The 17,771-nt window shown below is 49.3% G+C and overlaps 1 protein-coding gene across 2 annotated transcripts in view; it reads right to left on the bottom strand.

Annotated features, from left to right (window-relative positions):
- UBE3C (ubiquitin protein ligase E3C) overlaps nucleotides 1–17,771 on the bottom strand; it is a 118,956-nt gene that overhangs the window by 20,255 nt on the left and 80,930 nt on the right. For both annotated transcript variants that reach the window (XM_053898740.1, XM_053898739.1), the window contains one exon: nucleotides 4,222–4,434. In XM_053898740.1, coding sequence (XP_053754715.1) covers nucleotides 4,222–4,434 — 213 coding nt within the window. The remainder of the gene's footprint in view (nucleotides 1–4,221; nucleotides 4,435–17,771) is intronic.

Raw genomic sequence — 17,771 nt, 5'->3', positions numbered from 1 at the left:
GGTGCAGGGAGACAAGAGTAGCCAGCAGCATTGACATCTGTATGTTCGAGGTTTCCTTATGCTGATAAAAAAACCCCCTCTTTAAAAAAAATCTGAATTCTGCAGGTTGAAACTTCAGGTCTATAAAACGGAAGAGGGGCACCTGGGTGGCTCAGTTAAGTGTCTGACTCTTCCCTGTGGCTCAGGTCATGATCTCACAGTTCATGAGCTCAAGCCCCGTGCCGGGCTCTGCACTGACGGTGCGGAGTCTGCTTGGGATTCTCTCTCTCTCTCTCTCTCTCTCTACTCCTCCCCCGCTCATGCTCGCTCACTCACTCTCTCGGAATAAATAAACATTAAAACAAAATAAAAAAATAAAATAAAAAAATAAAATAAAATGGAAGAAGAGATCGAAACAAAGCAACTAAGTAAGATGTAACCAAAAGAAATACGGTTCTGTATTCCTCATTCTTATTTTATCGCACAGTATTGGAATTACTTTTCATTTTTCTAAGATTGATTTTTAAATAATCTCTACACCCAAAGCGGGGCTCAAACCCACAACCCCGAGATCAAGAGTCGCACTCTCTTTCGACTGAGCCAGCCGGGTGCCCTGATAGTACGTTTCAAAACTGCCTGGAGATGACCTAGTAAGAGGGGGAAGCAGGAGGCCTCAGGCAGGATCGTTACCTTTGTTTCCATTTAGGATTTAATCCACAGCTATTTCTTCAATACGCAGCTTGTTAAAGGCTAAGAAATAGACTAAAATTCGAGTACCATGACGACGAACATTTAAAAATGCCCAGAATTTAAACAGCAGGATGTATTCATCCATGTGTGTGTTTTCAATCTTTGTTTTTGAAGACACCTCTGTGGCGTCGGAACTGTGCAATGTTCTGCAGCCCAGGGAGGAAGCCAATAAAGATCTTAAATCTCCTCGTAACTTTCTCAAAGAACCGTCAGGGACTCACACAGCTCTGTGCGTCACAACAGCACAATGAAACAGTCCTTCACACTCAGCAGGATGGTTGCTATTTTTTTTTTAAAAGAGAGAGCGAGAGAGAGAGACAGAAAAGAAGGCAGAAAGCAAGTGCTGGCAGGTGTGTGGAGGGATCAGAACCTCTGCAGAGCCGGGAGAAATGCACCGTGGTGTACCCGCTGTGGAGGACGTGCGGCAGGCCCTCGGAAAGTCACCATTAGAACCTGCGCAGGACCCAGCAATCCCACCTCTAGGTATGCACCTACGGGAAGGGGACGCAGGGACTTGAACAGATACTTTGACAGCAACGTTCACGGCATCCTTGTTCACGATGGCGGACACAACTCTACTGTCCATCAAGGGATGAGCAGATAAAGGGGACGCGTATGTACGATGGAGTATCAGCCTTAAGAAGGAAGAAACCACAGGCGAACCTGGAGGACGTCGCACTCGGTGGCACAAACCTGTCACAGAAGGACAAATACTGTGTGATTCCACCTGTATGAGGTCCTTACAGCCGTCAAACTCACGGAGACCCAAAGGAGAATGACGGGCACCAGGGCACGGGGGCGGGGGACCGGGGCTCCAGTGCAACAACGTCCTGCCCGCCTACCCTCCTCTGACTCAAATAAAATCTACTTCGCTCAAGATACCTACAGAATTACTTTATTTTTCAAAAATTTATTTTAAGAGAGAGTGCACTGGTGAGTGCAAGTGGGGGAGGAGCAGAGAGAAAGAGGGGGGGAGAGAGAGACACAGAGAGAGAGAGAGAGAGAGAGAGAGAGAGAGAGAGAGAGAGAGAATCCCAAGCAGGCTCCATGCTGACAGAGTGGAGCCCGACTCTGGGCTCAAACTCACCAACTGTGACATCATGAACTGAGCCAAGATCAAGAGTCGGATGCTTAACTGACTGAGCCACCCGGGTGCCTCGAGGACGTCATTTTTAAAATGAAGATTACACAGGCGTGCTCTCATGAAAACTTGTTTCATTGCTTAACCCCCGGGTTGTGGTTCCTCTGAATTCTGGAAACACCTAACCCGAAGGCTGCTTCCAGGCCCCGCCCTGACTTACAGAATCAACATCTCAGGTTTCTCTGAGAGGAGGCTCCCGTATTTTCTTTGTTCTTTTCTTTCTTTCTTTTTAAAAAGATGTTATTTTTTTAAGCAATCTCTACCCCCAACAGGGGTGCTCGAACTTACAACCCCGAGATCAAGAGTCGCATACTCCACGGATGGAGCCAGCCAGGTGCCCCTAAGTGTTTTCTGGTTATTCATTCTTCTATTAGCTCCAAAATGCACCTGTTTAGGCCACCTTACCCTGACGCACGGAAATACTGCAAACCAGCGGTGGATGGACACAATGGTTGTCTTTCTGAGCGTAGGCCTAACCTTTCTCAAGCCCAAGGCCTCAGATTGTCCTCCAAGAGGACAGGAGAAGCTCAGACTCCCTGGTGTCTGTCTGCCTCCTCTCGTGCACCCCCAAACTTAGCCACCTCGACATCTGCTCACCTACCCGGTGAATGCCTTTCCACCCAGCCAGCCTCTCTTCCAGGTAGCTCTCCCTGACCTACTTGGAGCTGAGCTACTAGTAAACTGATACCTCACTATCCTGTTCGTATCGGCCTCCCTCGTTAGTTTACAAACCGTCTCCCACGCCTGGCCCGAGGGCTGGCTCACAGAGTGTCATTAACGTCTCATAATGAAAACATACGGACCAGGCACGGTGGCAGGTAGGTAACACGATACGAAAATAACCAAAATTGCATTAGTTCAAATGTGTTCAATACATGTGCTTATCAAAATAAAACGTGAGAGCTCACACCTGGAGGGTCAGGTTGAGGAGTACCCTGTGTGGGTCAATGTACTCTCAGTGGTGGCTTCACCAAACGCTAAGTATCTATCTACTACGAAGTTACTTGTGAGCTGGCAAAGCCTCAGTCAGAAACCAAGTAATAACAGAAATTTAGAGAAACGAGTATGAAGTTCAAAGGTAACCACAGTTTTGTAGTTAAAATACGACTACTAGGTTCGGAAAATGGCACGATCCATGTAAGAACAGCAGAAGAGCAGTCCTTCCCCACAGAAGAGATGTATTTGTCTGAAAACCCAAATCAAGTTAGACAAGCAAAGCTGGGTAGTTAAAATCTAGTAAGATCAGAGAGCAGCATCAAAGGTTCTTAAATGTTGGATCTGTCTGTGCACATTAACAAAGGCTTTGTGGATTACGGGGAGCACGTGAACACAGGCCGAGGCAGACAGAACAGTAGACGCGCGTCCACGGCGCAGCGCCCGTTTCAGCAGGTGTCGCCTCCTAGCCGATCTGGGTCATCTCCGCGTCCACCCGCTGCCCCTGCTCCCCTAATCCTGGAAGCAAATTCCGGATGTTGCCGAGTCTTCCGCCGCCTGGTGTGTTGTCCACGCGTGTGCACAGCGGTATTATCACCACAGCCGAGAAGTGGAAATAACCCAGACGTCCCTCAGCCGAGAAAGAAAACGCGGCACATCCGTACAATGGGACGACGTTCGGCCAGAAACAAAAAAAAAAGCACCGGCTCCTGCAACAGGTGAACGAAGCCGGTCACACAAGGCCACAGGCCGTAAGATGCGGGTTATGTGCCACATCCAGAGACAGAACGTAGGCAGCGCTCACCCACGCTGGGCAGGAGCGACCCGCTAACGGGCACAGTCTCTGTGGAGGGCCGCAACCATCCCGAACTTAGCTGCTGGTGACAGCGGAGCACTCTGGGGGTACACTGACCCGCGCCGTGCTCTAAGGCGTGCATTCTTATGGTACGTACGTTATATCCCGACAATACTGTCATTTAAAAAATTAGTTTGAATCATCTCTAACATGCACGGTTTTTTTTTTTTTTTTAAAGATAAACACACCAAGGCCAACCAGACTGATAACAAAGGCCAGCGATCTGTGTCCGAGCCACCGAGGCCCCCACGGTGATCAGGCAGGGAACAGAGGCGCACGGAGGCCCCTCGGGGCTCCTGTCAGGAAGGCGCTAACCCGCCACTCCCAGGGACCGAGAGCCAGCCAAGGGGCAGGGGTTAACCCCCGGCCCAGGAAGAGAGTCCCCGAGGACAGCCGTCACAAGGGAGTGGGGCGAGGGCCCGGGTGTCTCCAGCCCCCCCCAACTCCCCACTTCTAACCCGCAGCCACGGCAGTTCTTCCAAGGGAGACGTGGAGCCTCCCCCTGCAAAGAGAAACCCTCCTTGTCGCCATGTGAACAGCAGCCGGTGAAGGGCCTCCTCACCTGCGCCTCTCCCAGGTCGTTGTTCACCACTGTGAAGTTGAGCCCAAGCTCCTCCACGTCGCCTTCGTAGCTCTTGAGAAACAGCAGATTCTTGTACACTTCGGGGTCTAACGAAGCCAGATGGTGGATGTCCACGTCCGCACTGGTTCCCAGCAATTTGGACAGGAAGAAGCCGGCGAAGGGCAATTCCACCAGCATATTCTCATAGAGGGCCTTCAGATGAGAACAAGGAACAACGATCAGTATGTCACAGGAATCCTTTCTCATACTTCCTACAAATAAAAAAAAGGCCAACTTGAGCCTGAAGAGAATCCTAAGACAGCAGATACCTTCTCTCCGCAGCAGCGACGACGGCGGAAGCTAGCGTTTGGCGAGCACTTACCCGCGCTGGGCCGGTTTGACCATTCGCCGCGTGCGCTCCGCGTGTCACGACTCTCAAACACCTGAGGGCCGAACCACAGCACGTTCACACCAAGGGGGACGTTCGAGAGCCACACGTGTTGTGCCGCAACGGTGGTCAGCACACGTTTTCCGCAAAGGGCTCTGCCAGCGGAGGGGTCTCCTGGCTGCGCGGGCCGGAGTTTGACGCACGCTCTTGAGAGGCCTCCTGTCTTTCCCGGTACTGCTGGCCACAGCCGGTGGCCCGGGGCTTTGGGCTGTGTCACTCCCAGCCCTGCCTCTTCGAGAGGCTGTCGTCCCTGGGTGTGCCGGCACCTCCCTCCCCGGTCTCTAACATGAAGACACCTGTCACCGGGTTTGGGATCCTCTCTCACTCAGTGTGACCCCTCCTAGCTTGACTGCATAGGCAAATAAGGTCGGGTTCCCAGGCGCCAGGGATCAGGATGGAGCCTCTACCTTTTCTGGGGCCGCGGTTCAACGCACGACCGCAGGCTGGACCAGCTCGGTGGCCATGCCTCCACTCTGCCTCTAGCAAAAGGAGCATAGACAATGCGTGGACGAGCGAGGGCAGCTGTGTGCCAGGGCTGCACTCAAGCAATTCCCAACGCCAAGAAATACTATCCTTCAGACTTTTAGCGACCAAAAGGAAAAAGCCTTCCGAGCACCCTGGCCACGCGAGAGGCAGCAGGCGGGGCCTGGCCCACAGGCTGCGGTCTGCCCTGCGCTGTTCTTACAGGGGGAGACTGAGCGTGGGAGACGCGTGTGCAGACCCTGGGAGTCAGCGGCTGGCAGAGGTGGTGCCAAAGCAGGTGCCCTGGCGCCCACACCAGGACTCCTCTGCTGCGTTCCTGTCTGCCCTGTGTCTGCAGACGGCGACAGATAACCAGACCGCACACTCGCGCACGTTAAAGGGTAATTTACGTACCGTAAGATAAAATGTGCATGCGGCCTGATGAATTATTAGTCACACCCGTGCAGCGGCCACAGAAGGCGTCAAGACACAGAACACTTCCCCCTCCCCGAGATCCCGTGAGAGTTCCCTCCCGTTACCCCATTCTGTGGTCATCACCATGGCTGAGTCCCGCCGGGCCCAGGACTGCGTCGACGGGATTATACAGCACGCGCCCTCTTCCACACGCCTTCTCACAACATCCTGTTTCTGAGACTCGGCTGTGATACTGTTCTCTCACCGAAGGCTGTGTGACACCGTCGCGTGACGGGCACATGGTGGACACGTGGGCGGTGTCCCATTTGGGGCTGCTGGACAGTCGGTCTGAGCCCTTCTGTGGATCCGTGCTGGCTTCTCCCAGTACAGACCTAAGACCCGTTAACAGGGGAAGCGCTGGGCCCCAAGCTGCGTTTGGCTCTATTAGGCAACGACATGCTGTTTTCCAAAGTGCAACCATTTTCCCACCGTGACCAGCAAGCAGGAAGATTCCAGCTGGTCCAGGACCTCACCAACGATTGGTACAGTCAGTCTTTTTACGTTTAGCTATTGTGGCTGGTGCAATGGGGTACCTCGCTGTGGTTTTAATCTGTAACTCCCTCATGACCAGTGGCGACGGCATCACTGTGTTAACCCCCAGATTCTCTACCAAGAGACGGTGCGGGTTTTCCAACATGATGTCAGGGTTCATCTTACATGATAAATATCACTACAGCCCAAGGCTGTAAAGTTCAACAAGGAGTGAGAAAACAGGCTGCAGACTTCTCAGGAACATTCTTGTTATTTTATTCTAAGAGACGAGGGACTTGGAAGCCGCCACAGGTCTCGTCACAAATGTTCTACTGAGACTAAGCGAGCGCATACTGACGCTGGCCTCGTTTTGCGCGGCCCGTCGGGAAGATCTCCTCAGTGGAAGGAAGGGAGGCTTACGGAAGTCAAGGGGAGTCTGGATCTCCACGACAAAGGCCCTTCGTGCTAGAATACTCGTGGTCTGCAGAGACCTGACACGGGGTGAGGGCAGTCCCCACCCCCACTTGGAACGTGGGGAGCCGGGCGCACCTCGTCACAAACCCTGGGACCCTTGCCCGAGACCCTGAGACGGAGTGAGGCCGGGAGGCCAGGCGCCGGGAGCACAGACAGAGCGGGATGGAGGAGGGAGCCCCGCCGTGCAAAGTGCTGCCGCGAGCTGCGGAGCGTGCGCTGTGCTGGGATGGATTCACCGCTTTTCCTGTAGGGGAGATTCCAGTGCCACCACGCCACTCAGGGAACACCGACATAAAAACAAAGTTTAACCCCGGGGGAAATCTCTCAGCCACGAGGCCGCAGCTTTGGAAGCCCCTCTGCCGGGAGGCCGTGCACCTGACCACATCCACATCCACATCCACTAGGTGTGGGACACGAGGCTTTGCCGAGACACGCGCGTGCGAGTTTGCACACAGGAGACCACCAGCGTCCAGAGAGCAGGGGCTCTGCCGCTCCAACCTTCCAGCGCCGACGCCATCCGTCAGCTGGCTTACGGGAGCCCTTCCCTGGTTACGGCTTCCGGCACCCTTACGGCGTCCCCTCGGCCGTTCCACATCAGGTGCCCGCCACTTCCGCACTGGTAACGACAAACAGTGGCCGTCTGTGAAAAACCACTGGTCCCTGAACACACCGAAAACTGAACATTTGTACGAGTGCCCCCTTCCCTCCTCCGCCGGGGAACGCTCAGGTTCACCTTGAGATGGACACCGGAAAGTCCCCCCACTAACACGACTAGAAGGAACTAGAAGACAGCCATGAAACACCCGGAGAGCACTGGCTTGTTTCAGAAAGCCACCGGCCGACAATAAGAGTGACACTCTCCCCAAGTCAGGTCACACCATCTGTTAACTACGTATTTCGTAATATTCCCCCTCCAGCTAAGACTCCAGATGTTCTCTGCCAGGGAAACTGAAGGGTTATGTCCCTGTGCTTTCACTTCTGATTTGAAGACTGATGATTACCCGATTAATTCTAAAAGAAAAAAAAAAAAAAGAAAAAGAAAGAAGAAAAAAAAAAAAAGGCAAAAAAGGACTTCGGAACCAGAGAATGAGCAGTACGATGGTGACCGGGCTTAACCCATCTACTGGTATCGCAAAGAAAGAGCTGTTGGAAAATCCACAGTTTGCTTGAAGTTAAGAATGGCTAATACTATTACCCCGGAGCACTTAAAACTCCCATTACTTCTAAATGAACGATGGCTTCAAAGCCAAGAACATTCTGCACAAGACGACATGATTGATTCCAGGTGTTGAAGAAAAGCCTCATTTGTACAGTGGACTTTAAAGTAAGCTGGAAGTGTAAATCATTTGATGTTCAATATATAAGGTCATTGTTTGCCATTTCTGCATTAGTAACAATAAACCAGTGAAATTCGTTAAATATATCAGAGCTACCTGAATTTTAAACAGAAATCCCACTGTGACTCATAAAATGTAAATGCCTAGGTATAATTTTTTACGTAAGGCAGGTTTAAACCGTTAGAGCATTTAATATACAAGCACTAATAAATGATAGCACTAAAAACTATGATTGCATCAGCTAAATGGATTATAAATTAAATTTCCATAATGTATGCAACCGAGATACAAATGTAAGCATAAATCAAGGTATTTTCTAAACACAGGTTAATTATACAATTTCAAAACTGCCTATTTTTTATGCAAAATAATCCACTTAGCATTTTCCACATTGGCCTTAATTCTCAGCCAGTTGCACACTTGTTCCAGAAGCACATCAATAACTACTTGTCACGAAAAAACTGCAATAGGTATATGGAAAAAACCTGTAGCGTATTTTTCAACTGTCTGTCTTTTATGAGTGTTTATAGCTAGAGATTGTGCCAAAATGATTTGAAATAAAAAGGATTAATTATAGTAGAAGCCTTTTAATATAAGTGAGTGCAGTCGCAATGCAATTAATGCAAATCGTGGCGCTATCGGGAGAATAAATGTGAACCGCGTCACAGGCCATTTCTGTTTGTTGCCAAATAACTTCAGTAATTTACTACATTAAGAATCAATAAAAAAAATAATGCTTTTCAAATGCATCTCTATCAATCTTCAGGCAGTTCTAAAGTGAACATTTATAACTTAATCTAAAAACTATATCAGAGTTGTCTTGTATTAAAACCACCCTAATTGAGTAAGAAGATAATAATTTTAATTATTTCAGATCATGCTAACCTTGGAGTTTAAAAAAATAAGGAAGAAATGTAAAATAAGGATGTAAGCTGACAGTAATATGTTATTTATTAAAAAAATTTTTTTTAAGAATCTTTATTTTTGACAGAGAGAGAGAGAGAGAGAGACAGAGACAGAGACAGAGACAGAGACAGAGTATGAGCAGGGCAGAAGAGATAGAGAGGGAGACACAGAATCCGAAGCAGGCCCAGGCTCCAAGGTGACCGTCAGCACAGAGCCCGACGCGGGGCTGGAACCCGTGACCCTTGAGATCACGACCTGAGCCGAAGTCGGCCGCTCAACCAACTGAGCCACCCAGGCACCCCAGTAATACGCTATCTAATAGCTGTGCTTCAAAATTACTAACCGGGAGTGGAAAACATGGTCTCTCGCTGGGACTACCGTGGGTTTTAGGCCCATAAGCTCCCGCAGGGCAGGAAACACACTCCATCCTTAACAGGACCTGAGTCTACATGCAACATCCGGCATCCGGGCGCTCAGGAGACATTTATTAAATGCCAACTTATTATGTGCTAGGGACTACTGTGTACACTGAAATTCTACAACCATAAATTTGTTTGCAAAAACCCATTTCTGCTCTTTGGAGACACCCCAGGTTATGCAAAACCACGTGTGTGTCCACGTGTGTGAAGAGTCACTCCAAGCCCCTGGGCGTCCACAACCCTGTCCCAGGCGTCTTTCCGTGGCGCTCACTGCTTTCGTCAGCACAGCGGCAATGACACCGGGTGTAAAGGTTTGCGCCCCGGGTTCCCAGGTATCTCCCGTGCACCGTCACCACCCAAGATGGTGAGGCAGCCCTCCACCTCCACACTCCCTCCTGCTCTCGGGCACCTCCAGTGTTTCTTTACATATCGACTCCGTCCGTTCAGGACTCGGCAAACGCCCACCAAGCACGACTGGGCAGGTGCAGTGGTTCAAGGGATCCCTGAAACCCGGAGGCTCCATGCGACGGTGCTGGCACCGCCTTCTCTTCCCACGGGGACTCCAGGTGCCAGAGAGCAGGGCGCTCCTCTCTAGGCCCCATTCCCACGCCTCCAGCCACGGCCACGGCCACTGCCAACACTGGAAGCCAAGGCTTTCGAGAGAACGGGTCGTTACTTGCTCATGGCAACGGACGGTCTGGACTTCATGCTTTGACAGCTTTATTGAAAAAAAGTTAAACTTTGGAAAACCTGTAGGGGATGTCGGGTGGGTGGGAGATGAAAGTTCACCTCTCATAGCCTATTCTCCTCATCGGACATCCAGAAATCAACCTGTGACGTGGACTAATTCTGAGCGGCGGGCGCCTCCCCTCTCTTCGCCTCCCCTCCCCTCCTCTCCCAGGTTCCCGCTCTTCCCAGAGGGCCGGTCTCTGCCCACAGAAATACTTCTGGAAGATAAACGCCCAAAAGGGTTTGCCCCAGTAACAAACCCACAGTCCCATTTATAGCCACAAAGAGTAAACATCTGGGAGTTTTAGAACTGTTGTTACGTTCCTGCTTCTGAGAGATTTAGCAAGAGTTTAGAAAAACAGGGAGGTCCAGCTAAGGTACCCCACACAGCAGGAACTATTTTCACTAATGAAAAGGAAACATTTTTCAGGTTTAAAAGTTCTTGAGGCGCCTGGCTGGCTCAGTCCGTAGAGGGTGTGTGTGAATCTTGATCTGCGGGTTGTGAGTTTGAGCGCCATGCTGGTTGTAGAGACTACTTAAAAATAAAAATCTTAAAAAAAATTCTTTTACCACACAGGATAATAAATATTAGACTGAGATCTGTCATACCACCTCCCTTGAAATTTGAGCATATGGGTGTCCCTCAAGGGCGTTATCTCCAGGCACTGAGTACTTTCCCTAGCAAGACTAGGATCCGTGACCTCCAGACCCCCTCTAGCTTCCAGCGGTCACACCCACCGACTCCGCCCCATGTCAGTTTCCTTCCGCTAACTCCCCGACACTTTCTGGCTCTTGCAAAGTCACCACATTACACTGCTGTTTCTTGAGCTTCGCTGAGACACAGGTCACGTCCCTTACGAGTCACCCATTTACAGAGAACAAGCCAGCGGTCGTACAGGCAGAGTGGTGTGGCCGTCACCACAGCTGGGTTTTGGACATTTTCATCACCCTGTACTCCTTAGTGGTCCTCATTTCTCCCACGCTCCCATCCTGGGACGATCTTTCATCTACTTTATGTCTTCACAGATTTCCCTTTTGGGACATTTCAGCCATCTTCTGTGATTGGCTTTGCTCACGTAGCGTGTTTCGTTCAGCGTGCAGAGGCGGGGGAAGATTCCGTCGCAGGGCTGGAACGGTTCTGTTAGTCTTGGTCAGCTGACGGCCGTTTGGGTCACGAATCCCCTCGGGCTGTTTCCGGTAATGCTGCGCGCACTTCTGGACAAGTTCTGCGCGGACACGTGCTGGCTGGGCCATGGAACGGCCCTGCTGGACTGTGTAGGAGCGGCCGCCCTCCCCCGCATTCGCGGTCTACTCCCACGGACGGGACCTCGATTCCTCCACATCCCCGCCAGACGTGTTCTTACCGGTCCCGCTGACTCTTCCCGTCCTAGTGGCGGTGAAGTGGTTCTGATGTGCGTTTTCCTGAGGACCGAGGATGGCAAGCATCCCTTCTGTGCTCGCTGCTCACTGATCTATGTCCTTTGGAGAAGCGTCTACTCAGGCCCTTTGCCCACTTTGAAATAAGTTTGCCTTTCCGTTTCCAAGGACTTTAGGTATCCTAGCATAAGTCCCTTACCCTCTTTCAGTTTCTTGATGGTGTTTTTTGAAGCAAAAAGGTTTTGGATGCAATCCGATCTATTTTTTTTTCTTTCAGCATTCTTGGTTTCACTTCTGCGGAGCGCGATTCTTCCTGGCAGCCCGGCAGCACCCGGCACTGCTCCGGGACGGGATGCGCCCGCTCTCCGTCCTCCTCAGCGTCCCTGTCCGTCAGCGTTTCTCTCCTCGTTCGCGCTCTCACACCAGTGGGAAAAGCAAGGCCGGGATCTCCGCCCCTCACTGCCTCTTCCACCACCCGCGCCGCCATCCCTGCTGCTGGGCCACAGCACCCACTGCAACGCCTCCCACAGCTGCTGGCCCCCTGATGGTGACCCTGACCTAACTGCGTGGCCATCGCCTGCACACTCGGCCTTCTCTTTTCTTGCAAACAAGCACTAGGCTCTACCAGCCCCACACTTGAGCTACCGCTCAGATCTTCTTTACAGAACACCCCTCAAGAGCTGTGACTGAGCTACCCCTGCCCCCATCCTTCCTGGAGCGGAGAACCCCTGTCCTAGGCGTGCAGCCCAACTGGTCCTCACAAAGTGAACCCACTCAGTAAAAGCACTCGATCCCCTAAAGAGGAACTGACCAGCATCCCAGAAACCCCCTGTGCCCCTCCAAGGATAAAGGACCTGATACCCAATAACAGAAATTAGTTTTGCCGGAGTCCTACGGAATACACTCTGCTCTTTCTGGCTTTTTGCACTCAACACCATGTCTGTGCCACACCTCTGAGCTGCTGTGAATAGTTGTAGCTGGGTCACCCCATGGTTCATGTGAATGTCCCACAGCTCATTTACCCGCTGTACTTCTGAGGGACATCTGGGTAGTTTATTTCGGGGCTGCATAATACAGCGTTACTGTGACCGTCCTTATGCACGGGTCTTGGGGAACACACACACACGTATTTCTATGGGTTACACCTATAGGTACAGGACACAGCAGCTGGGGTACCCCCGCAGGTACAGGACACAATACCTAATAAGGTACTTCTGGAAGACCCTGCTTCCTGTACCTTTCAACCCACGTGCTAAGGCTCTGGCCTCCACCCTCCAGGCAAGCTTCTCGAACACGCTGTGAAATGCTCACTTCTCAGTCCTATGCTCTTGACACATGGACAGCATCTGACTGTTCCTCACTGTCTCTCCCCTGAAACACGGTTTCACGTGGCTTCCAGTCTGCTCCCCGCTCTCAGCTGCCTTCTCCTGACCTTCGGTGGCTACATCCTCCTCCAGCCTCTGAACTCTCAGCCTGGGGACAGCCCAGGACTCGGTTCCTCAGCGTTTCCTCTTCTCTAGCTACACTTACTGCCTGGGCGACACAGCCCCTACCTTGCCTCTCAAGCCAAGGCCCGCAGATTCAACCGCATGCTTAGCTGACATCGCCACAGAACGTCTGATAGACCTCTCAGCCCTAAGGAAAAATGAACACTTCATCATCCCTCCCTAAGCCCCTCTCGGTGGATGACACTTGTATCCCCCGGTTCTCAGAACAAAATCCGTGTGGCCCTGCTGTCTCTCCTCCTTCCCACCCCAACATCTGAGTTTTTAGAAAATCCCCTTGGGTCCCACTGCTTCCTCTCCAACACTACCTCCCGGGACGAAGATACTAACGACCACCCAACCTGAGTGCCTGTGACACCTCCAACTGGCCGGCTTGCTCGCGCTCCCCTGGCTGCGTGAGCTATTTATGATACCAGTGCAAGGAGATCCGCACAACGTAACTCATATCCCATCACTGCTCTGCTCAGACCCCTGCTGCCTCCCAAAGTTGATCACAATTCTGGAAATGAGAGTAACAATATGTATGTTTCCTTGGTCTGCTTTCATTAAATTAAATTTACTAATTTCAAGCTAGTACTTAAATGTCCTAAAGAATTTAAATGGCTACATTTTGTTTTTTAACATTTACTGTCTTTACTGCACAAATGAAGATTAAAGCAGTGGACGTTAAAGCAGGATGAGCAAGTCTGTGTTTCTAATTTTCATAGTGACCACTTAACATGGCTTAGAGAAACGAAGACGGTCTCGACACGGTACTGATCTGTGTTTGACTAGTATTTGGGAGTGCGTAAAAATTAGGAGAAGGGGTATCCCAACAGCAGGGAAGATCTACTTTATTCAGGAGCAGAAATAATTTTGGTGAATATCTCCAAGTGGCTAAAACTAAAATAATACTTTTAGGTGGTGGAATCAGCTGCATTCTGGAACACCCTTGTCATTTTCACCATACAATCTACCTTGTTTTTATATCATGTTTAATTCTGAAGAAATAAACTGAGGTAGAAAACTATGACCTTAACTGACAAGAAGAATAATTTTCAGATTGGTGAACACTTTGTTTTTAAAGGAAAAGAATGTAAATTCTGTGTTATTAGAATGCTGTAAGGATTTAAGGGAACAGTTCTCAGAGGGGGTAAGATTAAAACAAAATAACCATCTGTAAATTACTATGATCGTTCATTGTTCTGCTTCCAAAAAAAGCTGAAGGTCAACAAGCAAACTCAAAATGAACCGCCCACTGTGGATAATCGGGAGACTCAGAGAAAGCTTGCTTGTGAAATTTGCTGACACCAAAGTAAAAAAGTCTTTACGCTGATTGGAAGGCTTGGATTAAGCACAGGATGACCAACTATTGGCTGAATGTTATGTTTCAAAAATCTAGGCGAAAAGATCTATTAACTTGAGACACAAGAGCACTCAGTTCGGGGACAATCAGATGAGGGAGCTCCGTCACTCTGACCCCTAATGAGCCTGAGAGCTCAGAACAAGGTATTAGAAAAGAGAGGCTTTGCCATTTAAAGACCGAGGTAACTAAATCACTACACTCACTTCAGTCTTCACTTTTAAAGGCTCAGCAGATTTCGTGAGCATTTTACGAAGGGACTCCCGTGGTATAAAAGAATAAATTTTCCCAACTCTCAAAAATCTCAGGGTAAACCATTAACATTTACATTCTGGGACGCGTTAAACGCACACTGTATTCTACTAAAATACAAAATGGTAAACCACGTGTGGAAGGGTGTCTGCTAATTAGAAATCTGAAATATATGACCGAGATATTATCAAATAATCTGATTTACAGGCATCCTGTTCCAATTAAATCAATATTCTGAAGCAAGGGGAAAAAAGCCATCTTCAAATAGAATTCAAATATGATAAAAGATTTCCTTCAATAAATTTCTGAACTTAATTGGTTTAAATGGACCTAGGTGCTTCTATCTGTAAAAAAAAGTTCAAGATGACATTACCACATCCTTGAGCTGTTTATTTATTCCCTGTCGACAGCCTGATTTACAGGCGATAAAATGCAATCACGACCCACACCAGAAGCAGGAACCATCTGCTAATGGAACTTTTAATTGAGAAGTGACCACTGACATGAGGTAATTCTTTCAATGCAGGATTGCTCTTGAGGACCTCTTTGCACTTCATCACGGTAAACAATCACTAACATATGCATTAAAGAAAATTTAAATACATTATGACCCAATAAATATCATAATCAATCAATATACAATTTTCTTCTGCTAAGGATTTAATGTTCAGATACCACACTATTAGCCCTATACTATTACACTCACTTAGATCTCGACAATTTTTAACATGTTGGCACCAAGTTTAACCATTTGTAATCAGAAAATAATCAGATCTTTTAGAAACTAGCACTCCCTTAGGAATTTCTGGAAAATGCAGAAAATTATATCAGTAAAAACTTAACTATGTGAAACGAAATTATCTACCATCATCAAACAACTAGTTTTCTTGCTGATTTTATCTAACCTTCACTACTTTAAAGATTATTGAACCACACTTGACGTAAACTTCATTTCTGGGACAGAGTCTCCAGAGTCTGGTGTGAAGTGATGCACATTCCAGAGCAAAGGAGGGACAGCGATCGGTCATCCGCCCTGCACCTGCACCTGCGTCTTCGCGAGCGCCGTCAGGAACAGCGTGCCAGGGGATAACTCAGGGGAAAGGAGTCTATCCCCTCAAACTTACAGAACCATTGACCAGAAGACTTCAGTGAACCAGGATGGTCCAATTTTCCTGTCTCTGTATTAATCAAGATCGGACAATTTGTACACTCAGGAAGAAAAAATACAAAACGTTAATAAGATCTCATCACGCAAATAAGATTACTCTGTCGTCTGACACCGCACCGTGTGAAAACCGCCAAACTTAGGACATATTTCAGGGGCACCCTGCTGGCTTGGTTGGTGGAGCACGTGACTCTCGATCTTGGGGTGGTGAGCTCAAGCCCCACACTGGGTGTGGAGATTATTTAAAAATATATATATTTTTTTTAATTAGGAGGTATTTCAGGTTAGTCTAGCAACATAAAGCTCCCCTTCATTATTATTTTAGATTTTAATTTTACTATTATTAATTTAGGAGATTCTTGGGCTCACCTTAATAAAAATGACTACGCATCATCTCAAAGATTTTCATGAAACGAGTTACGAAAGCCGTGTGCTCCAGAGGGAGCCGGGGGGTGGGGGGGGGGGGTGTCTGGTGGACAGCTGACACCAAAGCCAGCACGCGGCGTCGCGGGGAGAGGCAGGGTGTCTCAAAATGAAGTGAGAAAATGATCTGTTTGACACGTATGCTAAGGAATCTAACGTCAGGCCGATGTCTGAAGCTGGTCTCTGAAACGATAAGGAGAGCCTAAAGGAACATACTGGTGTAACGGTGAGGTCGAGCTGAGCCCATCAGTAAGCTGGAAGACGAACCTGTATGATTACAACCGCGCATGTGGAATCGGAGCAAACGGTAATGACCGGACCTCCTACCGTGCATGTCAAAGAGAGATCCACGACCTACCGGTTCCTTCCGCTGCCCCTCCGCTGCGTTGGGTCCTGGGGCTTCATTACCGTTTGTCATTGGTAAGTACACACAGCACAAGACTGACGACAAAGGCACAGTAATCAAAGCGGTGCCACGCTGGCACAGACACAGAGATGAGTGAAACCGAGAGTCCAGAAATAAACCCTCACATTCACAGTCAACTGACTCTGGGCAAGGGAACCACGTAAGGCTTTTTAACAAACGGTGTGAGGACAAAGGGGTGTCCACATGCGACAGAACCTGCTGGGACCCCTAACTCACACCACCCACAGAAATTAACTCCTAATGGAGCAGAGACTTAAATGGAAGAACTAAAATGACTCAATTCTTAGAACACACACAGGTATAAATCTCTGCAACCCTGGATTAAACCACGTGACCACAAGTTTCTTAGACAAGACTGCAAAAGCTCAGGCAACAAAAGAAAAATAAATGCATTAGAAGCCATCAAGAAAGTGAAAGACAACCCACAGAACGGGAGAAAATACTTGCAAAACACATGTCGGATAAGGACTTGAACTAGAATATATAAAGGACTTAATAATAGAAAACAAACAACTCAATTTAAGAAATGGACAACGTGGGGCGCCCGGGTGGCTCACTTGGTTAATAAATCTGACTTCGGCTCAGGTCACGATCTCACAGTCTGTGGGTTCAAGCCCCGCGTCGGGCTCTGTGCTGACAGCTCAGCCTGGAGCCTGTTTCGGATTCTCTGTTTCCCTCTCTCTCTGCCCCTCCCCTGCACACTCTGTCTCTCTCTCTCTCTCTCTCTCAAAAATAAACATTAAAATAAAAATTTTTTAAAAAGTTAGTATTCAGTTAAAAAGAAAAGAAAACCCAAATCTCTTTTTTGGACTTCATCTGTCCCGCGGGGAAGCAGTTAGCCACCCTGGATTTAAATGAAGTCTCCTGGCCTGCTGTCCCCACCTTTGGTACACTGAATGTTTGCGTCCCCAGGGCGGTGGCATTAGGAGGCTGGCTCTGGACGGTGATGGGGTCATGAGGCAGAGCCCTCAGGGATGTGATTGGTGTTCTTCTCAAAGGGATCCTGGAGAGCCCCTCACCCCTTCCATCATGTGAGGACACGGTGAGAAGGCACGGACGTGAACCGGGACGAGGGCCCCCACCCAAGGAGACCCCGCGGCTTGTTGATGGCGACCTTCCAGCCTCCCGAACCGTGAGAAACACGTGTGTGTCCCTCAGAAGCTGCACGTCTGTGGTGCTCTGTTCTAGCCATCCGCAGGGACGACAGGCAGGGACTGACCTGGTTCCTTGACGAACAGCACTGGTATCGGGGGTGTCCTGGCTTTGCTTCTGACTTTACCAGTGGGGGTGGGGGGGGCAGGTCCTGTCAAAGTTTCACCAATAAACAGTGTCCACCAGA

Source organism: Panthera pardus, unplaced genomic scaffold (genome assembly GCF_024362965.1).
Source record: "Panthera pardus isolate Hobbes unplaced genomic scaffold, ASM2436296v1 HiC_scaffold_9, whole genome shotgun sequence".
NCBI lineage: Eukaryota > Metazoa > Chordata > Mammalia > Carnivora > Felidae > Panthera > Panthera pardus.
The sequence above is the reverse complement of the archived record's forward strand: the minus strand, read 5'-3'. Positions and strand labels throughout refer to the sequence as shown.